Raw genomic sequence first — 24,791 nt, 5'->3', positions numbered from 1 at the left:
AATTTAGTATCAAAAACATAAAATATTTGAGTAGCCCAAGACATAGCCAAAGATTGCAATCACAGCACTAGCGAAAATTTAAATTTGCCAACTGGAATTCTTTCGGATAAACGATGCTCTACTGTAAGCCAATCCACCCTCATCGAGCCTGTCGCAATCTTTAGAGCATTTTCTTAACTTGTCTTGTTTGTTATTTTCCAATTTTAGCAATTATCTCAGCAATAGCCATTCCCACACCTTGGAAAATAATATCAAAAGAAAATTAACGATGTCGATATCATCTAAACTTTGTTATCAGCAATGACGTCACTAATAAGAAGAAACGTTTGTAAACAGTGACGTTATTTGAATACCTGCTAACCGACATTCCAACCAACCTAATTGTACCTGAAGAAGGCCATTCAAAATGGCCGAAAATGTTTGTACTTAGTGATTAAACTGCTAGAAACAAAGTGTGAAAGGTTTTGTCTTACTTATTTTAAGTAGTTCTAGCTTTGAATGCATAGAAGTTTAAAGTTAATACATTTACCAGTCAAGTTGGCCTTGTATATTTCCAAGGTTTCCATGTAAAAACTTAATTTGATGATAATAATATATTTAATTTAAATTAAATATGTATATATATCTGTAGTGATGACAATACCGACACAAAACACAGCCTTGGATGTAACATAATTCATAAAAGATTACCCAGATGTAGCTCCATAGTGAGCATCCTAATGATCTTAGCTTAACCAAATTGACAAAACTGTGTCAAATGAATAGCTAGCTGGCTTGGAAATCATCTGAGTCGGACAGTTCACTAAAATAATTATTATTTTAATGGATTGTTGTATTCAGTTTATTGTAATGTCCATAATAATTTCTAAAGAATTAACATACACTAAAACCAACAGTTGGTTTCTAAATAGTTCTTTTCTCTGCATAAAACAATACTGAGAGATATAATTATTGCAGATTTGTCAACTTTCCAGTTTTGGGTTCAAATAGGAATGTCTAACAATAATAATAGCATGGATAGATATACAAAACATGAGCAAGTGAAGCATATGTGAGATAAGCTGTGGGTCAGGGGTTAATATCCTACTGAACACTTAATCAGCAACAGGTTGATAAAACCCGATCTCAGGGTCGTTGGATGGCTAGGAGGGCAAATTGAGTGGGGAGTGCGTCGGTAAGTCGGCAAGTGTCCTTAACCCCTAAATACCTCTCGGTGGAAGGGAGAGTTTGGTGAATGTCATCTGTATGAAAGGGTGTGGTGTCTTCCGTGTCTTCTTGCTGATGTCCTCTCTCTCTAGCTGGATCAAGTCCGCTGTATGGAGGTTCAGGAGTCAAGGTGGGCACTATCACAAAGTACAACTTCCTATGACGAATTGCCCTGAGCTTCCGGAGATTTGAGCTTTTATATCATTAGCGTGGGAAAACTGTCATGTGATTGACTTTTGTTGACGATGACGGTGCATTCTTCACACCTAACTGTAAACTTCCTCAGCTAGTCATTATATAATCGGTGAAATCTGATCTAGTTCAAATTCTTTGGGTTTTTTCTGAAGACAATTAATAGAAAATTTAGAATTTTTAAAAGCCCATAAAAATCTGCGAGCTCACATATGTTTCAGGAAAAATCACAATAATGTGAATGTCTGTAGACTGCAAAAGATTTTTCATTTTTTTTTAAAGATGCTCTCGGTAAGTTTAGACACAGGAAAATCTATTTGACATGTTGTGTTTACAGATACCATAACTTTGTGACTAATTAACAGATTGTGTTGAAAGCTCATAATATGAGTATACCAATTTTTTATACATTAAAATCCATTACTTCTAGCATATTGTATAAGTTGTCCAAACTTATTGAGACCAATGGGCATTTTAATAATAATTTCATTAACAAAAGACTAACAAAATTGTAAACAGAAAAGTCAAACTCTTTCTGTCCTGTGGATATAAGCAGACCTTTTCAGTAAGCTCATTATAGGATTTGACCAGACCCTAATCTCACCATTTGGCCAGTTGTGTGGTTCCTAACCACACAATTGTGTAAGGTTTTAAAAAGGCCCAACTCCACTCACTTAGGGTATGCCTTAGATGAAAGGTTGTGACCCTCACTTTTCCCGCAATCTGTCAGATTGCGGGAAAAGTGACCGACGAGAAGTCTTTTGACATATGGGGGTAGCAGTTGCTGCGCAAAGAGAGACACACAGAGACCAAATTTACAAACTTAACACATTTATTTAGGTAAAGACATGCTTACGGTGGATGAGTTACACAATCTGGTGGAGGTTCGATAACAAGTTCGTCTCCGGTGATCTTGTATCACGAGACCGAAAGAAGGTTCATCTCCATTGATCTTGTAGGATGGGTCCAAAAATGAGAGAGAGAGTCCTTTCGAATCTCCTTAGGTTCTCTGCCTCAACTTCCCACAACTTCCTTGTGTCCTTGGATTTCGGGCTTTTATACGATTTTACCCAAAATCCTTCTTTTTGGTTGGTCCTGTAACTCTATTGGTCCCTGGTCTGTTGCCAGGGATGGGATTTGGGCCAAGAGTCCCCTCCAAAGTTGATCCCATAAATTTTTGTCTAGTGTGTTTTTCTGACTTTGAGAAGGTGCAGCTGAGTCCAATCAGTCCCAACCGCCTCCTACTCCAACTCCAAAAGAGGGTCCGCAACTACCCGCTTTGAACTCTGTGTAAGATGACTGTCAAACTCTTCCCGGTGGTCGATCTTTGTCCAACCTTCCATGATCTACAATCGGGGACATAATTTATATAATTATCCCGTTACGCCCATATCCCGAGTTAACTCGGGAAAGTTGCATAGCGTTACATAAAACTCGGTCCTTTGGCCCCAAAAAAAATTTTTTTTAGATTTTTGGAATGTTTTTGTCTCCAAATTTTTTCAAAAATTTTTACCCATGCAAAAAATTTTTATTGCAATTTTAATCAACCTTTAATGATGCGCGATTAATGCTTAATTGTTTTTTAATGAGATTTTTTTTATCAAATTTAATTAATTGTTCTAAAGTTGTAGTGCATGGATTTGACTTCGGTAAAGTTATTTAAAGCTACTTTCTGATGTCAAAAACAACCTCCAATAGTTTTTTAATTTTTTTAATTAATAGATTTTATTATGTACTAGCTTACCCGTCGCGCATTGCTGCGATCTCAGAAGAAATGAAATTCAAGCAAACTTGTTATGATAAAATTAAATTTTCATTTTATCATTTTTATTGAAACTTATTATTATTATTCGTTTTCATCGGGAAAACATTTCAAAGTGTTGTTTCAATTCTATTTATTTATTGGAGTGCTCGTGGATACACGATATTTTTTGTTTTTTCGTCTGGTGCGTACACGAATAATTCGGAAGGTTTTCCGACGCGTGAGCTGGCCACATACAGTTGTCCATGCGAGAAGCACGGATTCTCCAAATTTAGCCCACACACTTGCAGCGATTGTCAAAAGCGCGATATTCCCCATTTATATATATATTTTTAAATCCTTTATAATTTTAATTATTTAATTGCTCCTTCCTCTCTTCCTTGGCATGATGTGAAATTTCTGATAGTTAGATAATAAACCGTTTTATTGTAATTTGTCTTTTTAAATTATTTTGAGTCGATATTAAAATTTGGAAAAGGGGGATACCTAGATCGGTAAAATACGCGAATTTCTTCCTACAACTTCGGTTGTTGTTCGGGGTACAGTTAAGGTTTTAACGAAGTTCGAGCGAATACATAATTAGCAAAAAAAAGTTGAAATAAAGTGATTAAACAAAAATTATTACAAATATCGTAAATAACAGTTCACAAATGCATATATAGAGATATTTTTTGAAGGGGAGAAATGGTCTTCACAATTTGAAATCGATCGAACACACTGTGCGCGAATGCTCGTGTAAACGCGCGCTATCTATCGTAGGATAAATGTACTTTGCGGGAGTGTATTAAAAACTTAAAAAACTTTCCAAAGCTTCATGGCAATCGTACTATGCCACAAACCTTTGCTGGAGTATATTAAACAACTTCCCAAAGTTTCGTGGCAATTGGATAAACGGTGTGGTAATGCATAAAGGACACACAGACATACATTCATTTTTATATATATATAGATAAGTTTAATTAAATCAGGGGGTCGGAAACCGCAATTAAAGTTTTAATTTTTTTTAAATATTTAAAAATATATGGCCACCTAGTATTCACCCTACTTTAAACCCTTGTCCTCCCAAGAAGTCTATGAGAATGTTCCGGGAAATCTGACACCAGCTGTTCTCAAGGTGAATGTAAACAATGACTCATTGGTGTCAAATTTCGCAGAAAGGCGAGACAATGCAAAATAAAGTTTGAAGCTTTTTCTTCAAAATTAACGCATTTCTTTCATTTTTTTTTTCAGTTTTAAATATTTTTTATGTTTAATTACATTAATATGAAAAATTGGAAGGTCTCAAGGGGGTTAAATCATCTCACGCCCTATTCCTTTACTGCTCTGGTATAAGTCACCGATTTATTGGCTTTAACTCAACAGCGAGTTTCCCATTGGGGGTGATATCCCTTCTCACAACTGGCCCATTTAGCCAGCTGAGTGGTTAGAAACACAATAATATGAATGTAGACTGCAAAAGATTTTTCATCTTTTTTTAAAGATGCTCTTGGTAAGTTTAGACACAGGAAAATCTATTTGACATGTTGTGTTTGCAGATACCATAACTTTGTGGCTAATTAACAGATTATGTTGAAAGCTCATAATACGAGTACAGTAGAACCTCGATTATCCGCCCCCGATCAACCGACCCCTCGGTTAACCGACCGTCCTAGTCGGCAAATTTCAAATGTCCGCTAGTGATGTGGCGCTACAATATTTGGCTATGTCTTGGCTACTTTAATATTATTTTTACGTGTTTTAGCTGGCAACACTCATTCGACCATGAAAGGGAGCCAGTATTTAAACGAAGCTTAATTTTCTAATTTTTAACGATACAATAGCGACGATTATTATTTTAAAAAATTTTTGTTAGGCTTAACATCGATGAAAATTCAACGCAAAATAGGTTAATAGCGATATACTAATATACTAATTACATGGGATATAATAATATACTACACTAATAATGGATATTTTCATACTTTTCGGTTATCCGACTTTTCAATTATCCAACCAACCCCAGTCCCCAATTAGGGTGGATAATCGAGGTTCTACTGTATACCAATTTTTTATACATTAAAATTCATTACTTCTAGCATATTGTATAAGTTGTCCAATCTCATTGAGACCATTGGACATTTTAATAATAATTTCATTAACAAAAGACTAACATATATCCAGACAGACCATGCCCAAAAAATTCTTGGATTCACTCCGTCCCCCAGAGCTGTAGGTCATCTGGCTGTCTAGTAAACGACTTATGATACTAAAAACATTAATAAACATTCAAGGAGTCACTTTATTAATACATTAAATTATTTATTTTTTTTATATCCAATAACAATGTGGTTATATTTAAAGAACAATCACACCACAAGTAATCAGTTGACAAATATATATATCTGTGAGTTAACTGAAAAGGGGGCAAAATCATTAATTCCAGAATAGCAAAGGGACCCTTTCATATGTGGGTGGTGGTGGCAGAGGCACAGATACAGATAGATACCTTTACAAGAAAACCATTTATTTAGTTCAAGAAATTTGCTTAAATAAAGAAGTAACAGGTTCTGCCCAGGAATGTCAAGCTAGGTTGAAAGTTCATCCCTCAAAAGGGTGCAATTCATATTTTGGCAAGGTTTGTTGTTGTAGCCCTGGGGCAGTGATCAGAAGTCATCATGTTGTTTCGATACTGGAAAGGCAAGGATGAAGGGCAGATAGATAATCGGCTACGGGGAGTGATGACAATAGTTGCATACAATGACACAAAATAGTCAGATAACCTAGTTAAGGGAACTGCCCGTTTGATGTGTCCACTCTGAGTTCTTCATTCCTCTACATGCTGTGTCCATTTATGACTTCCAGTGCACTGTGTCCTTGAAGACTGGGTATTATATTAATCTCTGTCCTTTGATCGGTTACCCTCCAAGTGATTGTCCTCTCGTTACCAGATGTAACAAGATTCTCACTTGGATCATGGGAGAGGGCAAAATCAAAGGTAAATTCAATCTCCCAACCAGAGATGGTCAATCTTAGGACTTACATTCTTTCCATTGTTTACAACTTTGTGTTGCATCATTTTAAAATAACAAAGTCAGAGTCTAGCTGCTAACATTTTTTTCTTTCCAAACCAAATACTTTTTTGAAAATTTTGTAACAGTTCAGACCTGTCCAGGACCTCACATCTTATTTTATTCTAATTTCTCCAAAATGTATATTTTGGACTCTAAGTTCCTCTTCAGTTTAAGTAGAAAATGAATATGGCAGATAACAAAGGTGTATAAAATTTCAATGATTGAAATTTTATAAAAAACATATCTCATCAACCCAATCAAAAATTCACTATATACATTCACTATATTCAAGTTCCTTGTTTTAGCTTCAGATCCATATACAAAGCAAGTTTGAAACATGTAAATGTACTGTCAGATAAAATCTTTAAAAGACAACATATACTATATTAGTCTTATTAGGATAACTGATATGCAGTAATGGGACATCCTTCCATAATACAAATTATCATGCACTGACATTTTAGTTTGTATGACATACTAATTAAAACTAAAACTAACTACATGCCATAATGTGTATTACTAAATAACACAAAAATAGAAATTAATTTCCATTTTTGTGCAAATTTATCCATTATACTTCATGTCAAAAGTTTAATTTAGTGCATATTAACTAAATGATAAGTCCTACAACCTCTTATGATGCATTTTATCCTCTTTTTTAAATCTCTGATGTGATAATACAAGGTGTGTTCAAAAAGTATCGGACCTTTGGTCGGCAAAAATAAATTTATTGATTTTGATGTACAAAACCCTAATCCCCTTCAAAGTAGTTTCCTTGGTAATGTATACACTTCTCCCAGCGTTCCTGCCATTGCTGGAAACACTGCTGGAACGCATCTTTTGGAATGGCCATCAGCCAGTCCGTCGGATTTCGCACGATGTCTTCTCTCGACTAAATTCGGGTTCCTTTTAGCGGCATTTTCAGCTTGGGAAATAGCCAAAAGTCACATGGAGCCATGTGAGGAAAGTACGGAGCGTGACGAACCACAGGAGTGTTATGTTGGCGACGAAAGCCCGAATCAGATGCACAGAATGGGCAGATGCGTTATCACGATGGAGCTGCCAAGTTTTGATCGACCACAGATCCGGTCGTTTGCATCGCACAGCATCGGAAAGACGACGAAGGACCTCCTGGTAGTACTCCTTTGTGATGGTTTGGCCTTGTGGTGCGTACTCACGACACACCACCCCACAAGAGTCGAAAAAACTGTCAACATGACCTTTGATATTGCTGCGGACCTGCCGCGCTTTTTTTGGCCTCGAGGATCGTCCCCGAAAGCCTGCTGAATCTTGCGAATGGTTTACGCTTGGGTATCTATCGCCAAGGTTTTTGGCAAAATTTGATGTAATATCGCTGCTCACGTTGTTCAGTCATTTTCCAGCTTAGTGGAATCCGACGAGAGCACACTACATGACCTCACTCATAGGCCGATTTCCAACAACTGACGCTTCCTGCAAGCAGGAAAAAATTCAGGGCTGTGCATGACTGTCCCCAACACAACTCCACCGAAGGAGGCCTCTCGCGCATCATTGGTTTATGCGGAAAAAAATAAGGTCCGATACTTTTTGAACAGACCTTGTACTTATCATCCAGACTATAGCGGTACCTCAGGATACAAAAATAATCCGTTCCGAAACTGAGATCGTATCATGAAAATGTCGTAAGGTAAATCATTTTTCCCCATACGATTACATGTAAAATCAAATAATTTGTTCCAACACGAAAAAAACACTCAAATTAAAGCTAAGTAGTACAGCGAAAAATAATAACTATAGTAAGGAAAACACTGAAAAATGCATTTTGTAGTTGTAAATGTATAAATAACCATAATAGAATAATAATTGATATTTGCACTTTACCTTTGAGGATAGATGACGGTGGAGGTGTAAACTGGTGGCGGAAGAGAGGGATAAGGGAAATGATACTAAAACTTAACTTACATAACATAATGTAACAATAACTTAAAAATAACTTTTTTCTAAGTTATTTTTAAGTTATTGTTACATCATGTTATGTAAGTTAAGTTAAGAAAAGATTTTAAAAAATGTGTTGTTTTATGTTTTTTTTTTTTTTTTTTAATTTTTATTCACTGCTTTTTGCTTTCTTTCCTTCACTTCCACCAGTACGTTCACTGGATAGAGGTCACTTGGTAAAATATCTACCCAAAGAGGTTTGCCTACTTTTTAAAATGTTTCTAAAATGACTTAGGCAAATGTCATTACTCCGAGCAGCAATACGGCCAGTGTGAACCTTTTCAGGATGGTTCTTTTCAATAAAATCAGCCACTTTCTGATAATACCTCAAGATTTCCTTTATCGAGTGAGATCCTTCCTCGACAAAGCAAACATGCGGACTGAGACTAATGAGCAAAAGTGAATAAAAAATGGCACTGTGAACTAATGTAACGTCATATGGTGAGTTTTTGTTCATATCGTGGAGCAAAAATATGTTCGAATTTCATGTCGTATCCTGAAATTTTTGTATGCTGGGGTGTTTGTATTCTGAGGTACTGCTGTATATGTTTTTCAGCCCCATGGTGTCCTGATAATGGTGAGCTGTGGAAAGACCAAATAACTTGGTCCACCACCTCTTCCCCGACAAACACACGAGTCCAATTCTGGAGCCCCCATTCTCCCTGGCTTCACATGCACCACTACGTCATCTTCTAAAGCAAATTCTGGCTGAATACCTCCGCTTGGGCTTTGCTGGTCATGGCTTTGACATTCATGGTTCTCACGTATCTTCTTCAAGAATTCATCCCTTCCCTGAGATGCCACGATCTTTTGCCACAATTCATGTTTGTCTAAGACAAACATGAATTGTATGACATACTCTGTTATCTATCCTTTTCCTTTTAAAACTAGGCCGTGATAACGTGTCGGCTATTCTATTTTGTTTTCCTTTTACATGACTTATTTTTAGCTCATAATCGTTCAATTCCATTGACCACCTCATGAGTCTTTTATTGTGGTTTTTCATATTACTCATAAACATGAGTGGTTTGTGGTTGGTATGCAATTTGATGGAATACCCTAATATGATCGGTTTAAAGTGGCATAGAGATAAAACCATAGCCAAAAATTCCTTTTCTATGGTTGAGTAGTTCTTCTTGGCACCATTGAATTTCCTGCTAAAATATCCCACGGGGCAGAAATCTTCTCCTTCCATCTGTCCTAACACCGCACCAGCGCAGTCCTCTAATGCGTCAGTATATAAGTGGAATGCAGAACTAAAATCGAGGTGCTTTAAAACGGGGGTGTCGATAACGCAGCCTTAAAGTTCTCAAAGCTCCTTTGGCAATTTGCATCCCATACACATTTCTGATTCTTCTTTGTTAAATTAGTCAGGGGTAAAGCTATGTCGGATAATCTTGGTATAAAATTCCTAAAGAAACCAATCATACCCAAGAAGCTCCGGACTCCTTTCACATTGCTAGGTGGTTCGATTCTGCAAATGGCCTTTATATTATCCTCATCAGGGAATATCCCGTTTTGGTTTATAACATGCCCTAGATAGTGTACTTTCTTTATGATAAACTGACTTTTAGTGGATGCAACTTTAAATTAACCCTATTTAGTGTACATATGACATCAAGTAAATCTGTATGCTCATCTAAGGATTTGGAAAAGAGCACAATGTCGTTTTGGAAGACGTAACAATTTATTCCTATTAAACGGGCCAAGATTTTAGACATGACAGCTTGAAAAAAAACGGCCGCTGTTTTTTGCACCCTGGGCAGGCAGCACATCTGTATTTGCCCCGCGGGGTTGAGAAGGCATATATGTGCCTCCACAGATGCATCAAAGCCAATCTGGAAATATCCTAATTTGAGATCCAACACAGAGAAATATTTACTCCCGTGGAATTTGCTTAGGATCTCGTTTATGCGGGATATGGGGAATTCTTGAGATGCTGTAAGGTCATTAACGCATTTGAGGTCCAATGTCATCACTCTTCTCGACAATGTGAATTGGGGAATTCTATGTGGAAGAGCTTTCCTTGATAATTCCCGCCTTCAAATAAGAATTTGTCAATGCTTTCAACCTTTGTAAGTAGCATTCTGGAATTCGGTATTGACACATGCTTACTGGATTAGTTTGATCTATCGTGGGCTTGTGTGAATCGCCTACCATCCCAATTAGCTCCTCTATGGACTCAGCAACGCATTCTGGGTACTTCTTAAATATCCAGTAAACCCTTTCTTTTTCAATAGAACTTAGGCCATCTAAACTTTTAATCACGACTGGGGCAGCATTAAGACAATTGTTACACATCTTCCCATTTTAATTATGGTTGGTCGTGCTCTCTTCCATGGTTATCCTTAACCCATCAATAATTTTAAAAGTTTTATTGATAATGTCCATTCCCAGTATGCCATCATAACCTATGTGATCAGGAAATTGCATATAGGCTATGATCTTTGTAACTTACTTCAACGTGCAAAGTTCTCTCATACTCAGTAGCAGTCCTGTCTATACCTCTAATTCCTATATTTTTTCCTTCTAATGTTGCACCATTTATACACCTGAGCGGTACATCCTTCATTGCCATGGAGTTTAAGATTGATTTTTCTGCTCCTGTATCTAATAAGAATGTAAATTTGATATCTTCAACCTTGCCTTTGATAAGGGGAAGGCCTTTACTTGATTTGAAAACTCTATTGGCCAGTATGATTTTGATATTTATTTTATATATATTTTTATATTTTAGGTACAAAACTTAGTACATAACCTGATTCCGCTAATGGCATTATCAGGAAGTATAATACAGAATTAATATTTACATGTAATATCAAAATATTGTTTAAAACATTAAAAGATATTTAACAAATGTTAAGGTGGACAGTAAAAATAAAAATTAACATGAGAATAAAGTTTACAAGAAAGCCTAATTTCTTATCAGGGATAGAACCATAGTATTGTATGGTGTCAAGAGATGAATGTGAAAATTACAATAATGTAGAAATAATCAATGAAAGGCAACAGAAGATGTTGAGAATAAATGCACTAGTTGAAGTTCTGACTGTTATTTATATAGTTGACTTGTTTGCAGAGTCTTTCAAAGGCCATATAGGTGTTCTTAGAGGACCAAATCTCGGACGGCTTGCAAGGCCAAGCTATTCCTTGATCCTGTGTCGCCATTCGAAGTTCGAGTCGCTCCCTTTCAAAAGTTGGGCAACGGAAAAGATAATGTAACGATCCATCCTCTTCCATTTTGCAAGTAGGGCAGATCTTTGAGTTGCAATGATTGAATCTTTCTAGATAAGTGGCGAACTTGCCATGGTTTGTAAGAAACTGCGAAATGTAATGGGTAGGGCTATACCACTTATTATTATTAAATTCTTTCAAGTTTGTGATGAATTTATAAGTAATATGTTCGCTGTGTTGGTTCCACCTTTCCTGCCATTGATGGATGGTTTCTATTCTTAAAATATTGCAAATTATTCTTTTACTAATTTTATTGTATGCTATTGGTAGGGTGTCTTCCGCTGCAGCTTCCTTCGCCAGGAAGTCAGCTCTCTCATTGCCGATTTCGCCCTGATGGGCTCTTACCCATTCAATATTGTATTTGTTTGTCGATAAGTATATCAGCTCTCTTATTTTTTCGGCAATTGGGTGTAGATTTCTGTTTTTAATGGTTTGAACCGATGAGAACGAATCCGTATAGATGTTTATCTTGTTATTATTGAAGTTGCTGTTAGTATATTCAATGGCCATTTTTATAGCCCACATTTCGGCTTGAAAGATCGTACATTCGTTAAGCAAACGAAATTTACAGTAGTTTGTTTCATTACCGTTTTTATATATAACGTAGCTGCATCCCACTTTGTTATTATGATTGGAACCATCTGTATATATAAGTATGGTATCTTCTGTTATGGTATTATCTTGGCTTAGTATGGAATTCTCCGATGAGATAGTGCAGCTAAATGATGATGGCCATTCGACATCATGGTAATTTATGTCTCTGGTTCCAATTTTGATATTTTCTCCTCTTTTAAGTCTAAATAATTTTTTCTTTTCGTCAATTATAAGGTCAATCGGCGGTTTTCTAGTTATTACTTGCAAGCACACATTGCTTGTAGTTCTATATGCTTTTGAAATCAATAGTAGAATGCGTCTTTGGGACGAGATCATTTTTCTCCTGGGGTGGACCTTGGAAATGGCCCATCCCCAGGTACCACAAGCATATGTTATTGTTGGTATATATATGCCATCATAAATTATTGACAATGATTTCGAGGTTAGACCCCATTTCTGTTTGGCGACTTGGGAGAAGATCTGGCAAATCAGGCCAGTACGTTCAGTAATGTGAGTGATATGACTGTCCCATGCCAGCCTAAAATCTAATATGACTCCTAAGTATCTTAACGATTTCTCAACCTTAATTGTTGTCCCGTTCATCTTCAGATGCGGAGGTCTTGCGTAAAGATTGGCTTTTCTCGGTTTGTTGAAAACAATTGCTTTTGTTTTGTTGGTGTTGAATTTTAATTTGTGCCTGTCACCCCAATTATATATCTCTTGCAGTAAACCATTTCCTTTTGCCTCTAATTCAGCCCTAGATCTTCCTCCTACTAGCATAAATACATCATCGGCATATGCTATACAGTATGTTTGTCCAAAATCATTGCTAAGAAAGCTGTCAAACATAACATTCCATAGCAGGGGACCGCAAACCGATCCCTGCGGACAGCCCCTTGTTATTTTCTTTTCAACAGTATGTATGCCATATTGAAGTAAGGCTTTACGATCACGGAAATAGTCGATAATGAGGCTTAGTATGTTTTTAGGGCAATTGAATTTTCTTAGTTGGTGTGTCACTAGGGGCCACCAGGCACTGTCAAATGCCTTTGAGATGTCAAGGCTGACCCCTAGGACGTATTTGTTATTCTCCAGGAGTTCCTGAATGTAGAAAACCGTTTTATCGATGGCATCTTCCGCAGACTTTTGTTGCCTGAACCCGTGTTGAGCAATATTTAGGAGTCTATTATGTTCGATGTGCCAAGTTAATCTTCCTGCTAAGAGTTTTTCGAGGACTTTCCCTAATATTGGTAGTAGTGATATAGGTCTACTGTCTAATGTCGATCCTGGTTTAGGCACAGGTATTACTCTTGCTATTTTCCAGGCTTTTGGAAAGGTAGAAAAATAAAGGCAGTTGTTATATAAATTTTTAAAGTAGGCAGGGATTAATTTCCATAGTTCTAATGCTAGTTCGGCTGTTATGTTATCTAAGCCTGGCGCCTTGCGCCTTCCTAAAGAAGTGAATGCCCAGTTGATTTCTTCATCAGTAAATGTTGGTGTGTTTTCAGTGTTGTTAAGTTGGTTAAAATCAGAACGTATCTGTATTTGCCAGTCAGTATCTAAGGATGGTTCATCATCTGGACAATAGCTGTTTAACTGGGACATCATTGCTTCTATCATTGAGGGTGCTTGTGTATTATTCTGGGTGTCAGTAAGGATTTTTGTCTTGCGCAGTTTTCCACAACACATCTTGGTTATGTATCCCCAGGGGTTAATCGAAGCTCTTGAACAGAACTCCTGCCAGCTTCGTGTTTTTTCTTCCCTTATAGTCTTTTTATATATTTTTTGGCATGCCAGGTATTCTTCTCTGTATTGTCTTCTACCATTAATATCTTGACATCTCTGGTATATTCTTCTCAATTTTCTAGTTTTGCGTCTGAGTTCACTGAGTTTAGCTGACCACCATGGAACACTGCGTCTGTTTGTAGTTTTCTTTGGAACAAAGATCTCACATGCCCTGTTAATCACTTCAACAGCGGTTTCAATTTTATTTCTTGCTGTTTCATGATTGTCATCACAAACGCTTGGCAGATTGTTTTGAAGGTAGGTTTTTAGTTGTGACCAGTTTGTTTTGTGTATGATATATTTTGGCCTTGGTTCCCATATAATCTGTTCAGTTCTGTTGTTGATAATTTCATAAGCAATGTGCGCATGATCACTTAATGAGTCTTCTGTTATAACCCTCCAATTTTCGATTTTTGTATAATATCCTGAGTTGCATACAGCAACGTCGATCCACGACTCTCCCCTTGCCGAGCAGAAAGTCGGGGGGGAGAAAGGATTATTTAATATCAGATAGTGATTTTCATTGAGGAACTCTTCAAACCTTCTTCCCCTGTCACATAGGCGTTCTCCCCCCCAGGCAGGGGAGTGAGCATTCAGGTCACCCGCAATAATGATATTAACATTCTGAAAGTTGTTTACGATGTTCTGAAGGTTTTCCATGAGGTAGTTATCATCCATATCTCCAGGAAAATAGACATTAATGATGATAAGTCTTTCATTATTAATTGATAATTCGATCACAATAGTCCAATCATTGCTTAATTTTGTATGATGCAGTACAGGCAAATCAGTATTGGGCGTTAAAGTGACTGCCCACGGGTAATTACTAGTGCCCTGAATTATTGGGCAGAAAGTTGGTAAACATGTTGGAGTCTTATCCTTGCAATACGGTTCCTGCATAAGCACTAAGTCGTATTTGTACAGTTGTTTACTAAGAAGAGAAGCAGCCGAGATGCTTCTTTGTGTGTTGCATTGTAATATCCGTATTTGTTTATGGTTCCTCTCCATAATCTGTTTTTAATTGTATGCTATTTTTTATTCTTTGATATATTGGGCACTTAGTGTCTCGTGCATTATGAAGTATATCCTTTGCTTTGTCCGCAATGCAGTTGCAGCATTTCGGTTCATCTTTTCGTTTAGGGCAATCACGATATGGGTGGGCTCCCATGCATTGACTACATGTATCGTGAGGCTGCGTGCATTCCCTTGCGGTATGTCCATATAGGCAGCATTTGAAACACTGCAGGACCGGACAGAAGTCCGTGATCCTGCAGCGCGACCAGTTTATATTGATTTTCTCTAGGTTTAGAAATGTTTTCCTTAGTGATGGGGACACTTCTGCAGTCCAATTTTTATATGTTGCCGTTCTTTTCCCCAGTTGAAACTTTACTTTGAATTGTTTATAAAATTCATCTTGAGTATATTGTTCTTGGATCATTTGATTTTGTGTATATATCTCATTTGGTAATTCATCTTTTGGAATATCTTTGTGAACCGAATGTAGAACTACATGGGGCCACCGCTTTTTAGGGGTATGTGCTTTGAGTTCTTTAATTCTTTCTTCAATACATGTTTCTAAAGTTTTTGCATTGCCATGCCCGCTCATTTCGACCGCCACACCTCCTCCTCCGATCTTCCGAAGCCTCTCTACTCTAATGTTCAATTCCGACGGTTTAATCCTTTCCTGTAGTAACGATTTAACTTTATCGCTGTTACTTTCTTCTTTGTTCCTACTATATACCAGTAGTATTTCCCGTGGAATGTTGGGTTGTAAGATGGTTCGATGTGTTTTAGTTACTCCTGCTTTGACAATTGAGCTGTAGAGCGGTGCGGGTGATTGCCTCATGTTCAACTTCTCCTCCAAACTGTCCAGTCTACCTTTAATGGTAGTTGTTAAGTTTTCATTATTTTCTTTGATTAACTCTGTGATATCCTGTTTGAGTGTTTCACTTGTTTCTGTTAGGTTTAATTTGTTACTGACTGTTTGCTTTACACTATTCACTTCCTCTCTCATATCTCCTATAGCTTTTACGGTTCCTAGTTCAAGTTCTTTTATTAATTTCATAAGATCATTTTTATTCACCATTGAATTTAGTTTTTCTTCAATTGCTTCATTTTTAGGTATTTCGGCGAGTGTTATTTTAGCTAATTGTACTAATCTGTTCATCTGTTCTAGAATATATTTCCTGTGTGCTTTTGTTGATAATCGGCCATCGATATATTTTCTTGTCTCTTCTATAATTTCAGAAGATTCTTCTAAAAAGTTTTCCACTGGATAACCTTTGTCTTTTGCCATGATGTTACACAACCAGAAAAATGAATAAAGTTATATCCCTGTGTGTACCTAATTCCCAAATCTGAAGGTATGTTTTGGATAGAGGTAGCTATTGTACCATCGGCTCTGCACTGTTAAGCTTCACTTAACAGTGTAGAGAGAAAGAGATAGGATAAAACTACTTATAACTATTTTAAAATAACTTAATGTATCTTAAATTATTTCTTAAATTATATCGCGAGACAAGGTGATCAAATATTGAAGGTCAGTAGATGTTTCCTCTGTCAGGAACAGGTCCACTAAGAGTAGAAAAAGTCAACAACGAATTCTTATTCCACCACGATCGTTGAAAAGTCCGTTAAAAAGTCCGTTATAGAGCGAATACGATGATAGGTCATTAACCTTGACTGCTGTTAACTTGTTAAAATTTTAAAACTGTCCAATCTTGAAAACCGTTAAAGGTAGGTTCACCAAATTTGGCAGTATGAGGACGAACAAACCCGGTAACCAGTTCCGTCGGGGATTTGACTTGATGACCGTGTGGAGGCCCGATGCGGGCCGCCGAAATTTGATCTTTAAAGTTCAATTTCACGAGAACCGCAGGGTCTATAGCCTTCAAAATTTGAAGTTATACTCGCATGGTTGTAAGTTATCACCAGACACTGTCAGATTCCGGTTATGTGGTCTAGAAGTCCGGTAAATCGGTCCCGAATCCTTGAAAACTTAAAAAGGTCATTTAAAAAAAAAAAAAATTGGGTCCGCCGATATAAGAATGATATTAACAGGATCACACTGACTAATACAATCAAACTATGCACAAAAAACCGCACTATAATTCCTTTTTTTCCGATAAAAACCGAAAAGTTTACGAGCACGATTTTCAAGCTGTCTCCAGTCCTACGCGCGCCATCTACTCTTAGTATGATTTTGATAGTAGGAGCATGATGCTGACCCCCCATGATGCTCCCTTACCAGTTTAAACGGTTATCTCTGCATTTTGGGCAGTTACAGGCAAAATGCCCTGCATCCACTGCAGGCCTATATCCACTGTTTGCTGGTCACCCTCTTTTCCCGATCCATACTATTTACTAACTTGCTCACCATGTCCGAAAGCATTTCGATCTTTTCCAATTCACCCATTCTTTTTTCACCCTTATCTACCTGTATTCTAAGGCTATCCTGCTCTTTGACTATTGTCTCTACCTCTTCTATTGCAGCGTTGTCCCCTTTTTGCTCAAAATAACCATTACATTCAATTTCTATAGACTCTTTGGCCTCAGCTATCTCAAAGGCCTCTTCCAAAGATTTTGGGAGCCTCCTTACTACATTAATTTTTAACCTCCCTCTTAACCCTTTAATGAAACGCTCTATTATGATATCATCCCATAATAGGCTTATTTTATCCTTGACCGCTCTTGCTAACAGTGTTTTCGTTCATATCGCAAAGTCAGTCACAGATTCATTAATTCCCTGTTTTAGATTTAACAATTGGTCGACAATGTCTTTGTCACTGGCTTCCCTTTTATGGAAGCATTTAATTAAATCGCGCTTTATTTTGTCATATGAGTCCGGATACTGTTCCAATAAGCATAGGAAGGTCATCAAGGTTTCACCCTTCAACCTCGACTGCAAGACCGCGATCTTTACTTCATTGTTCCAACCATCCAATCTAGCGATATTCTCGACCATCTGCAAAAATTGTTTTATATTCACAGTATCACTTTGTGATCCAGAGAACATAGGGATCATGCCTAAAAACCCAGTGACGACTAAGGGTGGACTATGATTGGACTCATCATTGGCTACAGAACTCTCAACCTGATTACTCGTAGCCATTATCATACAATAAGTAGTATATAATACAAATAAACTTATAATCACATTAACAAAATTGTACTACTACTGTCCTAATTTTGTCCAAGTTGGGATCCTGTCGCGGATGCCATTGTAGTGTTCGTAAAAGTGGTACATTACAGTCTGCGAACATAAAGTACAGAAAGGACTCTATGACAATTATAACAATATTCATAGTACCTTTATTTCACTTTGAACAAAAAGGTTATATAAGGAATCCCAACTGATTTGGTGATAATTTACAATCTGGCATGATTTACATGAAGAACTCTGTTCCAAACAAAGCACAATGGTGTATCTTTCCTGATTGCGTGACAATTAATTTCTAGTAAGCGCATAACTAAACTTAACTTAATTCTAACTTAATACTAAGGAAATAATGAGGGAGATAGAATAGTGGGAAGGAATAAGAAATGAGGAGATGATTCACCTGGGGTTTCTCTATCTGGTTGATATGCACTTTGGGTAAGACCTGGGTTCTGTTATGGTGGCTTCCATCTTCAGGATCCACTTTTCTCTATCACTTATCAAGGTTCTCTCTTACTTCAAACTATCTATCTCGTTCCCTTGCTGGACTATCTTGAACTTCTGTCCTCTCTACAAAACTTCATTCAGAGCTCCTTGCGACACGTCCGACTCTCTTTGTGTCTAGTCGAAAAGTGTCTTATCTCTCGGCCGCTATTCCCCAGGCCTCACTCTTTCTATTATCTTCCCAGATTCTTAGAATGGCTAATCCTACCCAAAGGCGATAACGGTCGTTGGAAAGTTTTAGGAAAAGAGAGAACAAAGAAACAAAGAAAAGGCTAGAAGTAACTAAAATTAATAAATACAAATATACAATATTATGGCTGACGGCCACACTTTAATCCAATACTGTTTAATGTTCATTTCACAATATTGTCACACAATTGTTTTTCACCTGTTGCTCTTACATCAGTAGCCATATCCAGTAGTCCAGGGATTTCAACCTTTTTATGAGAAAAACCATATGAGTTATAAAAGACAAGTCTGAGGACCACAAGATGATTCACATTAATCAAGTGACTTCCTGAATGTGATTTTATTGTATTTAATTGAAATTTGTAATGTTGCTAAGTGATTAAAAATTTATATCAGAACACCAAATATATATAAATAACTAGCAGATGAGCCCGGCATTGCTCGGGAAAAAGTATTAATAGCGAAGATTAAGATTATTAGATTATAGCTGATCTTTCCCATTTTATCAAGTGCAAGACTCCCCTTCTTCTGAAACTAATTATAAAATTTTTAGATATCTGCTTACTACACCGGGATAACGATAATTAAGACTCACTGCAACCACTAACCAGTGCATAGTACATTAAGTGATGAATAAATGTTTTTGTAACTCTTTCTGGGTTCTTCTTCAGGTTTACTAAATTTGAAAAATAACCTGGATCTTCCAGAATCATTCATAAATATAAATTCAAACATAAAATTGAACATTAAGACAAAGAATTTGAATAAAGCAAACTTATGCGCATGCACTCTTCATGTCAACTTTATATATGAAATGCTTGTATACACACATGCCACCTATCACAGCATAAATGCATCTTCTCCACACACATCACACAATTTTTTCTTGCTTGAACAGCATTTTGATTTTTCGGTAATAAAAGAGCAAAATATGCCGAAAATGCTGCTTTCGATCTTCCATATTTGAAGGGACACAGAAAATAAACAATTGCACAAAATCAAACAAAATTTTTTACAAATAAGCCTTAAAATGCTAGTTGTCAAAATATATAATGATAATACGGTTTAGAATGAAAATGGTGGGAAAAATAAGACTAATCCGTCTAGTGGTAAAAAAAAAACGAAATTACTTTCCGAACAACCCAATAATACATTTTTTGGTCACTTGATAAATTTCTTAAATTAAAAAGTTCATGCAGTTCTTGCAATATTGGCTATTGCAAAAATGCACAAATCTTTTGGTCATACCATAAAATCAAGCATTTTCAAAATTTCCGAATACCATTATATGCATCAAGTATTTTTAACTAGAGCATATTTTCAGTTAAAATTCACATAAATCCTTAATAAAAAATATTTTTAAAAGAACTTACTATTTTCAAAATATTTAATTATTATGATTGGAAATATATTTCTTTAAGAATAAAATATAAATTTATTGGAAATAAATTTTTAAATATCTTATTTTTAGTGCCTGCAGACATTATTTGTTGTCAGCACCAGCTCAATGTTGGTAATGGACCAACGTACACTTCAAATCAAATATCGTATCCCTGCAACAGATATTTTTAGGATATCATTAAGTCCATACATGGATGATATTGCAGTTTTTCATGTTAGAGCTGTAAGTATAAAGAATGTATTTGATGATAACATATTTTAAATTTATTTCAAATTCAAATAAAAAACAATTATTTATAAGGAATTCAGTTCGTTATCAAAGATTTAGATATTTATATGTTTATTTTAATTTCTAAACAGAATCTGTAATTTTTGGTTTTAATAATGATGATGGAGGAAACAATTTATACAAAAACAATTAATTATTCTTATTTGTTTTATCATCTTGTAGCAATTAAAAAATGTTTTACATCCTATATTGTAATAAATCATCTTAAAATCTATAGCAAATTACATATATCTATTAAGGACTTATCACACCACAGTTTTCAATTGGAAAGCTCATTCAGATTTTATTAAACCAATATGTACGTTTAGGGTGATTACAGTAGAGCTTTGTTTATCTGAATCAATTGAGGACTGGGGTTGTTCAAATAACTTATTTTTTGGATAATTGAGTATGTACGAAAAAATATATTAACCTCAGTGGCAGCCCTAGCCAGGTTTTCAGGTGGTGCGAGATCTCATTGTCCTTCCTTCGGAATTATTCGGTTTCAAGTAGCCCCTAGTCGCCTACTCACGATCTGGAACACTCTTCTCTTCACATCTTACTCCCACAAATGTCCAGTCAAGATTAACATGTTCTTTTTGTCTTATCAATCCTTGGGCCTTAACTCTCCCATTGTCTTCAGTTCTTGAGATTGGTGGTCCCACCCAAAGGGAAGAAAGGAAATGAAAAGAAAGTTCTAGAAAGACAGAGAACAAAAGGGAATAAGGAAATAAATGTATAAATATTGGTTTCTTTAATCTTGGTATTTATTTTGACAGGTAGGGTTAAGTAGTAATAAGATGATCAAGTTTTATTCTTTTTGCAGACGATCTAGTGTTGCATTTTCGGTGCCTGGTGCGGTATCACCGTTCACACCACCCTAGGGCTGCTCCTGATTAACCTATCCCATGTTGAAATTTTTCTCTGTTGCGTGTCGCTTCATGTTGAATTTTCGTCAATGTTAAGCATAACATAAATTTTTTAAAATAATAATCATGGTTATTGTATAGTTAAAAATTATTTTTTTTTATTTTATACAAACAAAATAAATATGTTGAAAAATATAAAACCAAAAAAATTCAAATTTATATTAGTTTATGTAAGTCAAAAATCTTGCCCATGTTAACTATGTTACTGCACTTTTCCAGTTTGCCTCTGAGCTCAGGATGTCTCCCTGTTGGGACAATACTAGATTATTATATAAGATCTGTCCTTAGATCTTATATAATAATCTAGTATTGTCCCAACAGGGAGACATCCTGAGCTCAGAGGCAAACTGGAAAAGTGCAGTAACTCAACTGCTCCAGCTTTTGATTGTGTTCAATCACATACATCATTGTAGCTGTTTGGAACTTAGCTGTTCTTATAATAGCATTTTGGTAAATACTCAAAACTTGCTCATGCATCTGTAGAGAATGGATAGTATGAATATAAACTGAGTTTAAGTTGGGGAGAATACTTTGAGTATACTTTTATTCATATTATACTTAATCCCAGCAATATAGGGACATGTGTATTCTATCAACTCACCTCACATGGTTTTATCTGTTCATAACCAAAAGGACTATTCACATCATGCAGTATATCATAACACAACTGCAGAGTGAACAGGACTCAAACCTGAATCTTTTATTCCAGAGTATTCTAAATAAATAAATTTGGGACTAAATAATTAGAATTAAATTAATTAGTGTTGCCACAAATATTAAAAAATTGCCTTAACAAAGTTGTGGCCTGACAAATCCAGTATTATTTAATTATACCAATAATTCTGAATTAAATTTTCTCAGTGGTGTGTTGTGATTCAGGAGGTCCTAGACTATTGTTATCACCACTACATATTTGTAAATAAAAAAGAAAAGTTTTCTCTGGTTCATGCAATTCTTTACACTTTTTCAGATCATCTACATCAGAAAAAAACTGTTTGCTGTATGGAAAACAAATACTATATATTGTAATATGTAGTAGCGTTCAAATTATATGTTTTTCTTTATCAGTATGCCAACGATAACATAGAAAGTAGCATAAAAACAATTGATATACTGTATATTTCCTTGGAGCATCAAGTTTCGTAGAAAAGTCTATTTCTCTTAAAGATATATATTACACTGAATTGAAATTGTATATTTATATATGTACTAAATTAAAATTATATAATTAATTTACTTGCTGATAATCTTTTGATAATTCATTACATTTCCATCAGTCAGGAGTTTAATTGTTAATCAAATATTTTCAGACAGAAGCTACAAAAAAGAAAGGTGATTTTCTATTTGAGACTGGTCACGTTATAGAAATTGTAACAAAATTATATCTTGTTGTTCAAAATGCTACAGGAAAACCCCCAGACATTAGTATAGCAACAGAGTAAGTCCAGTTTCATAATTCTATATTAAATTTTCTTTTACCAAAAATCCAGACATTAGTGAATTATTTAAAAATTCAAATAATACCCAGAACAACAGTCATATTGTAAATCTTATCATGTTCCTGTAATTTTTTAAAGATAAAAGTGAGAAATGAAATGTATTATTTGATCTCAAATTTGCTAGCTTTAATTTAGTCATATGCCATATTTTCAAATGTCTGGATTTTTGAGGATTAAGAAATGTTGTTAGGATATTAATTAATTTACTTCTTGACAGATTTGAAGCAAATTTTGGAAAAGAAACAGTCATAATCACCTTTAAATGTTCAGGACTTCCAGATGCTCAACCTGGTCAAGTTAAAATCTCAAGAAAAGGAAACAGAATGGAAGTTGTATTATGAAAGTTAAGGAAATAAGTAAATTGTTTTTAACTTTATCACAAATCAAATAACTGCCCATCTTAAAACGAACTATTGTATAAGAATAGTAATTAATGATACGTGCTTCCATTGAATCCAAGTAGTTTGCTGGGTTTGCATGATTAAGTGGTACGTGATCAAAACAAAAATAAGAATGATACACCAATAAATTCCTTCATAACTGTGATCAATGATTGCATTAAAAGCACCAAAAATATTAAATGTGTTCAAGACAACTAGGAAATAAATTAACTATACTTTTCTCAATCAAATGGAATCTTTTATCAGTTTCCATTGATATGGAAAATCAATGTTGACAAATTGATGCTCAGCTCATAATGCTGTTTTATATAGGAAAAAAATTGTCAATTAGCAATTTTTTATCATTTGTGGTGCAAATCAATTCTTATTTGACTCATTACTTTTGAAAATGAATTGTCATAATGTTATAGTTAACGTGCTCAAATATGAGGCTAAATTTTAGCCAGGAATGCAGGGTATAAATGAGATTTAATGTTGTTATAACAATGAAATTGCCTTTCATGAATGAATGAGGTATGTATGCTCATTTAAAAACCCATTTATCTGTTGTAAATATTTTTAGTCACAAACTGTATTATTACAGTTCTGTAAAAGAATTGATAAATTTTCATCTTTTAAAACCATCTTCACATCACGCGAATTATTATAAACAGATGAAAATCTTTAGTCTCAATGATAGTATTTCAATGAAAAAGTCAACAGAAAGAATTTGATAAACTCTTTTTAGAATCATTTGTCTTTTATTTTCTATTTGTCCATTTTATAGAAATGCTGTCACAATTCAACTTAAAAAAACAAAAATACTTACTCTTTTAATACATTCATGAGTTTAACCACTAGCAATTATATATTACTTTCTTCTAAAGTATAATCGTCCTTATGCATTTCACTTAAATATCGTAATGAATGATTAATCTACACCATGTTCAAGGCAAGAAGAAAAATTACAGAACATACTGTTGGATGTAATCATAAAAAAATTGAATTCACACTGTACAATACAAAAATATTGTATCTCATTTATTATATTTTTAATAATATTAAATATGACAATGATGTTATAAAATAGAAGACGATTGTTGTCAATGCCTGCAATTTGTTGAAAATGTTAGATTTATCTAATGAAAGTTATCAGATTTTAACTGTATTAATTAAATCATCAAGTAGTATACAAAACATTTTGTATTTTTTTTTTTTGGTGAAGCTTAAACAGATATTTATTAATTTCTGCACAAAGTAGTCATACTATGCATTAGATAATTCTTAGTGTTAAATTTTTCTCCATCTTTGTCTTAGTTTATCATCACAAAATTGATTGAACAGAGCCAAGACTGTGTTAGTGAAAATCAAAATAGGGACCAACAATGCCTGAGATTTGTCAAGAATAATTATGCTGGTTCTGCTCACTGAATTTATGTGAATGTGTATATGTTTTGTTATTAAAATATTCTCTTATAATTTAAATTATTTAAGAAAATACTAAAATGTTCAAGTCTAGTAGTATTGTCAAAATTTAGAGATTATGTAGTTAAACTGCACTTGTAATTGTTTCAATTTGTGGCAAATTTACTGATTCATTATCATATTATAGTACATGTTTAAAGAGACTGCCAAAAATCTCATGTTTTTGATAACATCTTTTAATGA

At 35.1% G+C, this 24,791-nt stretch overlaps 1 protein-coding gene across 1 annotated transcript in view; it reads left to right on the top strand.

Moving 5' to 3' along the window:
• Nucleotides 1-24,779, top strand: part of LOC111626485 (unconventional myosin-Ib-like) — a 472,422-nt gene extending 447,643 nt beyond the window's left edge. The window contains exons 26-28 of the mRNA XM_023369864.1: nucleotides 20,118-20,270; nucleotides 22,555-22,682; nucleotides 22,961-24,779. Of these exons, the coding sequence (XP_023225632.1) occupies nucleotides 20,118-20,270; nucleotides 22,555-22,682; nucleotides 22,961-23,084 (405 nt within the window). The 3' untranslated portion in view covers nucleotides 23,085-24,779. The remainder of the gene's footprint in view (nucleotides 1-20,117; nucleotides 20,271-22,554; nucleotides 22,683-22,960) is intronic.
• The last annotated feature ends 12 nt before the right edge of the window (nucleotides 24,780-24,791 follow it).

The sequence above is a fragment of the Centruroides sculpturatus genome, unplaced genomic scaffold (genome assembly GCF_000671375.1).
Source record: "Centruroides sculpturatus isolate CEXI.00-Female unplaced genomic scaffold, Cexi_2.0 scaffold318, whole genome shotgun sequence".
Taxonomy (NCBI): Eukaryota; Metazoa; Arthropoda; class Arachnida; order Scorpiones; family Buthidae; genus Centruroides; species Centruroides sculpturatus.
This window is presented reverse-complemented; position numbering and strand designations above follow the sequence as displayed.